Here is a 9,196-nt window from a genome sequence, read left to right as displayed (position 1 = left end):
TTGATGAGGTCACCAGAATGTCATCAAAGAAAATTCGATAGCATTGTAATTGTTCTAGTGAGGGGTTTGGATGGTAGTCGAAGTCTCTCCATCATGAGATGGTTGGAGTCAGATCCATTGTCGAAAGAGTCAGGTTGGAGAGTTCCAGTAGCTAAGGAGGTTCTCGTGTTGAAGCAAAAAAGAATTTTAAATTCTTTTATTTTTCAAAAAAATTGAATTTTTGTGTTTTAAGTTAACTAAAATACCTTATTAAAATGTTTGAATTTTAAATGCTTTCTAAATGTCTAGTCCAAACAGAGAAATTAAGAGTGTGCTTTGATAGATAATTTTAATGGAGGAAAGTAATTTATTAGAGAATTTATTTTTTTTTATTCTAAAATTCATTGTTTGAATTTTTTTATGAAGAATTTAAATTTTTTGAATTTGAAAACAAAATTTAAAACAACTAAAAATGTAAATTTTTAATTTCTTTTTAAAATGTGAGAAATTAAAATTTTCTTCTTGATAAAAGAACCTTCTAAAATATTTGTGTGTTTCATTTATCACCTTTATCTTTTCTTCCAGTTGTAATTTTCCAAAATTTTATTCTCAAACTCAGGACTTTATCCTCACGGCAATGATCCTCTATTTCAATAAGCACCGTTCGAGCTCGCGAAGCATCAATCTATTGCAGACGTAAGGGAACAAGTAGAACTGCACCCACCGTTAGGGAGTAGTGGTCACCACCCATCATGCGACTGAAGTGCTCACCAATGCGAAGAGCCTGAGTCATGCCTTGCCTTGTGTGATTGATTGAATGTTGTGGTTAAGTGTGGTGGTGTAATTGATTTGTTTGGAATTTGATTTAGAGACTTAGGTATTTTAATATCTAATTTGTTTGAGAATTTATTTTTTGGGATTAAAGATTAAGAGAATGGAGATATAAGCTCGTGATTTTTTTTTCACTTTAATTGATTTGGGCAAAAAATGCATATAAAAATAAAATTATAAACCAAATCATGACAGTTAAAAATTATTATAAATTGTTTTTTCAAAATTTCACTATTTATCACGTATTAATGATTAATGACTTCTATAGGAAGAGATTAAAAACATGATTTTTTAAATCGTGCAACTAAAAAAGTATTTTTGAAATTGGATGGCTAAAAATACAACTGTCCTAAATTTAAGAGATAAAATATATATTTGAGCTTAAAGAAAACATTATATATAAAATATTATTGGAATAAAATTTCACAAAAAATGTCAGATTTGCAAAAAGAAAAAAGGACTCCAACCCATTAACAGGAAAAGCCCAATAGGCCACGATAGTACTAAACCCAAGGGTGCGACTGGGGTGCGTAGGTCGTAACCCTAAAATCAGAACCAGTGGCACTGACACGAAAAAATATCTTTTCCTCTCGATCGAATTCACTCACTCATTCTTTCATTTCCCTCTCAGCGCGCTTGCTTCTCTTTCACAGTCACAGCTAATGGCGGAGGAAGAAGTTGCGGCACCCGCTGCCAGCCCCGTTCCCCCTGATAACAAACGCAAGCTCGAAGATCTGCAACCCGAAAACGCCGAATCTAATGCCAACTCCATCTCCGACGCCGTGAACGCCGATGACGCCGCCGTTTCCGCCGAGACCGAGAACAAGCGTCTCCGCCTCGACGACCACCAGGATGGCCTCGGTACCGTTTTTGTCAATCTCAACTATTCGTGGTTTTGCAATGCTCGTAATAATAATTTATTTCATTCACTATTAGTATATAAATCCTTGAGGATGATATAGGCTTTAGGCAGGAAAGAGGAGAAATGGTTTGATATTACAATGACTCCATGATAAATGCTAACAACACGCCCTTTCAAATACATTATATGACTTACACTCCTTATTTAATGAATCCCACTCATGTTATTGTGATTCTCAATAAATTTAAGTTAGTAATAAAAGAACTTTGTTGTTAAGAACTTTGTGTGTTAATCATGCTTTGGTTTTGGTCTCAACAGCTAATACAAATGGGCATCAAGATGAGCAGGTTGCTGAGCCAGGAAAAGAGACAGAGGAAAGATCCGCTCTGGAGAATGTCACTCCCGAGCATGATCAAACTATATCCGAATATCCTTCTTTGGAGGCAACTGCTAATGAACAAACATCAGCTGAGATTAGCGAGCCAGCTGATTCCAAAGAACCTCCTGTAGAGGACTCTGGACAAGAAAATGCAGAGGAGCCTTCTAAAGAAACTCAACAACAATCTAAGGATTCAACCGAGCAAGATGCTTCTTCTGGCGACAAGCAACCCAATTCAGTTGACACTGCTTTGCACAATGTGGAAGTTCCCTATAATAAGGTGTTGATTATGATTCTGAGTTTTTGTTGATCTAATAAGTGAGTTATTGTGCGAAGAATAATTTATTGTAGATTCCTAGATATTTAACAGCATATTTGTTCTTACCTATTTTGTATATTACTCCAAAATATTATCTTTGTATGAATTTCTTGTACTTGCTTTCAGCAAGATACTTCTTCTGGGCAAAAGCAACCAACATCTGGGGATGAAATAACTACACGGAAAATTGAGGTTCCTAACAACAAGGTATTTCAATTCTCTTAGATGCATGTTATTGGGCTCAAGTATGTTACATGTTTATGTCAATACTAGATTTTATGGGTTCCACTGAACAATTATCTTTGTCCAACACAATGCAATTGAGAAGTTTCCTTTGTCATGCGTTCTAGTTTTACTTCGTCTTTTGTATACTGCTAGTATCAGTTATGTGTTGGGCATATCCTTGTATGGGCTCTACCATGTTTTTTGAATTAGAATCAGTTTGAAAATGTTAGTCAAAATGTTTATCAGTGTTTGAGCACTACCAGTTGTTTCTTCTTGAAGTTGAAGCTATCATGTTTGCCTTAGTTTGAGGTTGTTTTTTTAACTCATTAATGGTTAATGAGCAAGATTGGGTTGACAGAAGGGGAAAGAGGGGAGCCCTGGTGGATTGAGTTGCCTCCTGCTTAGTGGCAGCTTGCAGTTCGCGAAAGTTTAGGAGAAGTTTAAATGGGGGTTGAACACTAGTGGAACGTGACAATTTTCTTTTGAAAAAACTAGTTTTCTCTAATTATGCATTTTAATTTATGCCTGGCCTTGTTTTGTAATTTGAGTGGGGAGTTTTTGGTGTTTTGTTACATGGATTAGTTGGTAAATTAAATTTTCACGAGTATAACTTTTAGTGGCTTGAAAAGTGAAAACCAATCAATATTAAGAAAACATCTGCTACAAAATCTTACTCCTTTTATTCAAGTATTTTATCTCATGAATGTATTATGTGTATTTCTTCTGTAATTAAACTTCAGACTGTCAAGAGACCTCACACTAGCTATGAATATAGCCAAAATACTCTTTTACAAAACCTGGGCAATCCTCTCCATCTTGAGCTCGTTTTTGGCTCGAGTTAGGTTCAATCCATTTCTAATATGGTATCAAGCCTCAAGCCTATCTAGTCTTGAGTTTGGGCCACTGTAGATGTCTATTTCTGCAAATTTCACACTTCTAATTTCCGGTTTTGGGCATGAGGGTGTGTGTTAAGGTGTTTCAAGGCTAAAAGTTTAAAATCCTGTTTAACTGGTCCTCTATACAACTTGTTTTGGTTCTGGGGTTTCTCTGCATACCGTTCTCAGTCCTTTATCATGTTATGGACTGGCCACTGTCTTCTTTTTTGTTTGGTTAAGGACTTCAATTTGTATAATTTCTTTGTCCTTATTTATGCTTTCTTCAAAGCCTTGTAAGTATTAGTGATGAAGTTACTCACATACATATTTGCTACATCTTCTCCAGAAGCTGTCTTATTTTCTAACAATGTATAATGGAATTTATATCTTGGATTGGGAACAGTCCTTTAATGGATTTATTCTACTTATGCACAGGTTGGTGTACTTATTGGCAAGGCTGGAGATACTATACGATACCTGCAGTATAATTCAGGTGCAAAGATTCAGATCACGAGGGATGCTGATGCTGATCCTCTCTGTGCAACAAGGTCTGTGGAATTGATAGGAAGTTTGGAAAGTATTGATAAGGCAGAAAAACTAATGAATGCTGTGATTGCAGAGGTTTAATATCACATCCAATCTTTATCTCATTCTTGCTGTTCCCTTTTTTCTTGCTTTTATTCTTACAATTTTGTTGTTTCATTTTGAGATTCTACAGGCTGATGCTGGGGGTTCTCCTTCACTTGTAGCTCGAGGCCTCTCCCCTGCTCAAGCTACTGTGGGATCTGAACAAATTCAGATACAAGTTCCAAATGAAAAGGTGATAAACTAATAATGTTGCCATTCTTTTTACCTTCAAAGGTTATTATTCATGTTTTATTTCTATGTATATAACCTTGAGTAACATCGATTTCTTTTATGCAGGTTGGATTAATCATAGGGAGAAGTGGGGAAACAATTAAAAGCCTGCAGACCAAATCCGGGGCGCGCATCCAGGTAGTTGTTATCGTTTATCTTGAACCTTTTTTATTTTTGTACTAAACATGTGTGGTTCAGATGGGATCTAAATTCAAATTGGAAAAGGATTAAGCTGATATAGACGAGATTTATTTTTATATTATTTTAATAATCTCTTTTCTTTATTCTTAATTAAAACATTACAGAAGCGTTTGGCAGTTGTGGGACAGAGTTGATTGATGAGATTCTTGTAGATTTTCTCCTTTCATTCTCCTGTTTTGGATTTAGCTTGTGTATTTTGACGATGTTTTTTTTTTCATGTTTTAGTTGATACCTCAACATCTTCCAGAAGGGGATGATTCCAAAGAAAGGACTGTCCAAGTTACTGGTGATAAGAGGCAAATTCAAATTGCACAAGAATTGATAAAGGAAGTTATGAATCAGGTTTGTTTGACTATACATGCTTATGCTGAGAATTTTTACAATTTTAAAGTTCAGATATCATTGGTGCTTATCTGTTTAGTATAGTTTTTATATTAATGCTCACAATTCTGCATTCTTTTGATATTTGTTTTGTGATTTTATATCAAGATATTTGCATGCATTGAATATGGCCGAACAAATTGCAATAAATTTTTTCATGACTCGTGGTAGTCTTTATTATCTTGTATTACTGCATCCAGAACCATATTTGTGCCAACTTCCTGTTGTTCTTTTTTGAATGGGAATCTGAGGTTAATATCTTGTTCGCGGTGGAGCTATTACCACCACACATTGCTTCCAAAGTTTTGTTGTTCTGGATTAGCTCTTGTAATATGGTGTTGGTATGATACTAAGTACTGTGGAAGGATGCCATGTTTTGCTCTTACTTGAAAGTATGTATCACTAGTTTGTTTAGATTTTGTATTGGTGACTGATGTTGAATTTTTTCCACATAATTTTGAGGTCTATCTATCACATCATTTGAAACTATCATGCAAAATAAATAAATACTAAAAAATGATTAGTTGTATAATTATCCATGTAAAATCGGGATCTAGACATTTTCCATATAGTGTGCATGTATGTAATAGGGATCTAGACAAAACTTCATATTTGTATGTTTGTTCTATTTGGGTCAGTGCTACTCCACAACTGTATTTGTGAAAGCAATAGAAATCATGATTGTGTTCAAGGAAGTGTCCCATGTATTCAATGCCTGTATGATCCATTTTTGGAAGTATTGTATCAATTGCTGCCATAGAAAAGTGAGATTGATCACCTGAAACAGTGTTCATGAGTTTGGAAATTGATCAATAATCCATGCCAAGGTCAATTAAATCTTCTAGGAAGATCGTATATGTGAACCAAGATGTCAGTTGCAATGTTTTATTTTTCTTGAAGGTGCCAATTTCGAATTGGTTGGCTTTAAAAATGCAGATTTGGCTATTGCCTTTTCCCTGGTGTCAGCATTGCTTTCTTGATGTAGCATAGACAACATATTCACTTTCATCCACTGAAGAGAGGTGGCTGGCATTAAAACCTCAGATTGCAGGATGTTTAATGGTTGGTAAGATTGCTTCAAGACTTAAAAATCATGATTCAGTAAGACTATGTTGTGCTGGCCTTGGTGCTCAAATAGAGCTGCTGTGTGATTTGCATGAGACCTTTTGGAAGGAAAGAGTCATACCTGGTGAAGTAATGAAGTCTGATGATTTTAACTGTGTTGGGGTTGTATTCCTTTTTTTCTTTATCTAGTTGAGAAATATTTAATAAGCAATTCATGTCATCTGGTGGTTATTGAGGTCAGGGAAATTGCCATTAAAGTAGTCATATGATCAGGGGTAGTGTCAGTATATCATGTTCATTTACATGCTCTCTAACATATATTTAACCTAATGATACTCATGGTTTAAAGTACTAGCATGTTAGACGAATGGTACATTGGTGTTGCAAGTATCGAAGGGCAAGGAAACCTAGTCACGTTGATTCAAAAATGAATTATTGATGTTGAAAGCTTAGTGTGCTTTTGTGGATCTTCATAACAGAGTGGAAGAATATTGTGTTTGATCCTCAGCGTTTAATTAGCATGCATTTTCATTACCTTTTGGCTGTTCTTGTCTTTACTTTTTATGTCTGATTAGTGATTATAGGTAACATTGACTTATTCAATATCCACTTGGTCCCTCCTATATCCACTTGGTATTTCTTGTTTTCAGTTTTCACCTTTTTCTGTTTTAAACATTTTTTTTATAGAACACATTGATATGTTGTTAAGAGGCAGAAGTTGAACTTCAATGTGTCATCTCTTGTAAGATTGGTTAGCTCTGGCTAGTTGTTAAATAGATAGATTGAGATTTAGCTCATAGAGCATTATGAGTTTTGCTTTGTCATTGTCAGGCTCCTTCCTTTTCCTCCCTTGTTTGCTGAGGTGAGATCTTTTTTCCCGGTGATAACATCAAGCATTTGGTGTGATTTTATTTTGTTAGTGTCTATTTGATTACCTACTGTGGTCGAGCTCCTGATGATGTGGCATGCTATGGATATTGCATTATTTTGACAGCCTACTGGCTACTGCATTCTATTCTGTCAGTTCCCATTCAGTTTCAGTTATATTATTATAAAATTCTGATGACTTAGTCTGTGTGCCCCATTGTTGCCAAGCAAATTTTAAATATTTTTACTTATTAACTTGTTTTGGTTGGGTACATCCTTTAACTTTGAATATGATTAATCATGGCTATTAAATATTTTCTCAAAATGGGTATGAAAAGTTGCTTTTGGCTTAGCTCTATGTATACTGATACTATTCTGTTTAAGAAAATTTTCCTTTTTACTTACTTTACCTTTTGTTTTGCTTGTATAGCCTGTCAGGCCTTCATCTGGTGGCTTTGGTCAGCAGGCCCATCACCCACCCCGTGGTGGATCTGGTGGCCCACCCCAATGGGGTCAGCGGGGCTCTCATTTTGGCCACCCAACAGCATATGATTACCAGCATCGCGGGCCGTTTCCTGCTCACAATCAACCATATGCTCCTGCACCATATGGAAACTATCCTCAACATATGACTCCAAGAAGCAGCTTTGGTTCTGGTTGGGAGCAAAGGCCTCACCACAGCTTTCAAGGGCCACCCCCACACAATGGTGGTTATGAGTATTATGGAGGACATGGGGGTCATTTATCCGATGCTCCACCATCCACACAGCTTCCCAGTTCAGCCCCCCCATATGGTGCTGGTCCTTCCCCTGTACCTTCTATGGGACCAACCCCAGCTCAGGTGAATTACAACTATGGACAGCCACAAGGCCAGGATTATGGTCATCAGACAACTTATTCTCAGGCAGGACTTCCCCAACAAGGTTATGGACAGGGATATGATGAGTCAAAGTATGAAAATCGTGCTCCTACTCAACATTCTTATGGAGGACATGTAAATTCTCAATCGACCTACCCTCAGGCTGGTGCTCAGCCTAATTACCCTGCACCGCAGCAGTTTGGCAAGCCACCATTATATGGCATGCCATCGGGACAGCCTCCACAATCTTATGGTCCCCCTAGAGCTACTCAACCAGGGGATATGCCATATCAAGGTTCCACTCCTGCCCAGTCATATGGCACGAATATGCCAACACAACAACCATACCCATATGCAGTATCTGGGCCATCACAAACAGCATATCCAAGTTATGGGTCTGCACCAGCTACAGATGGCTATAGTCACCCACCACCTGCATCTTTCCCACCTTATACCCAGCCTGCTGCACAACCCACTTATGGTCAGCCAGCTGCCCAGCCTGCAGCCAGTTATACGCAGGTTGGTCCCACTGGTTATGGATCATCATACCCATCTTTACAGCCAAGTTACCCTGAGCAGCCGGCTCCCAACAACGCAGTTTATGGCTACCAAGCACCCCAAGATCCTGGTTATAGCACTGGTGCTGCACCAGCATATAGTACAGCACAACCAAGTGGGCAGCCAGGTTATGTTCAACCCACTCCCACTCAAACTGGTTATGAACAGTCTAACACGCAACCAGCTGGTTATGCAGCTGTCCCGGCAAGTGCTCCGGCTGCGTATGGCAAAACATTGTCGCCCCAGCCTGCTGCTTATCCCCAATACGACTCAACCCAAGTTTATGGTGCTCCTCGATGATATTTTTATGTGTTAACCAAATCTTAGTATTAGCATGCTCTAATTTGATGGCTCCTTTCGGTGTAACCGGTACTGCTTCATCAAAATATAATTTTTCTTAGCACGAGTGCTCTGATGTTACGATTTCTTGAAAATCAAAGTTCACTTGGCCTGTTGTTTCCTCGAAGGATTGTAAAGAAAAATTAATCGATATTATGAAGCCTTATTTTCTCATTTGAGCTTTGCTGGGAGTAACTGGACGTGAGTTGGACTACCATTTGTTTTGAATATAGTGCTTCCAGCCAAATATTCATCAGTTATTTTCAAGACTCTTGTACATATATTAGTGTGCAAAAGTGTTTATTAAAATTAATCATAAATTGCGGTTGAAAGTGGTTGCAGAATTCAATGACTTGCATGGACCGCGTTAAATATCTATGCCTTTTGAATCAACATATTTTATAGAATTGATTCGAAATGTGAGTTTGAACTAATGCTATTTTTGGTTTGAAAAATAGATATTATAGAATTAATTTTGGTGTATAATATTTGAAAATTAGCAATCAAAATTGATTTTGGATGTGTAATTACCAAAATGATTTTAATATCCATATATATATATATATATATATATATATTAAATAGTTAAATTTATAAT

At 36.9% G+C, this 9,196-nt stretch overlaps 1 protein-coding gene across 2 annotated transcripts; it reads left to right on the top strand.

Annotated features, from left to right (window-relative positions):
- The first annotated feature begins 1,335 nt into the window (after window positions 1–1,335).
- On the top strand, window positions 1,336–8,772 carry LOC100786134 (far upstream element-binding protein 1). 2 transcript variants are annotated; one of them, XM_014763757.3, is made up of 8 exons: window positions 1,336–1,671; window positions 1,991–2,331; window positions 2,497–2,577; window positions 3,906–4,091; window positions 4,189–4,290; window positions 4,395–4,466; window positions 4,755–4,871; window positions 7,273–8,772. In XM_014763757.3, the coding sequence occupies exons 1-8, from the start codon at window positions 1,473–1,475 to the stop codon at window positions 8,557–8,559; spliced, it is 2,385 nt and encodes a 794-aa protein (XP_014619243.1). In that variant the 5' UTR covers window positions 1,336–1,472; the 3' UTR covers window positions 8,560–8,772. The 2 variants fall into 2 exon arrangements, with proteins under 2 accessions (XP_014619243.1, XP_014619242.1); XM_014763756.3 differs by having other exon boundaries at window positions 4,395–4,469.
- The last annotated feature ends 424 nt before the right edge of the window (window positions 8,773–9,196 follow it).

Source organism: Glycine max, chromosome 11 (genome assembly GCF_000004515.6).
Source record: "Glycine max cultivar Williams 82 chromosome 11, Glycine_max_v4.0, whole genome shotgun sequence".
NCBI classification, from domain to species: Eukaryota; Viridiplantae; Streptophyta; class Magnoliopsida; order Fabales; family Fabaceae; genus Glycine; species Glycine max.
Note: the sequence above shows the minus strand (reverse complement) of the source record. Positions and strands in the feature narration are given on the sequence as shown.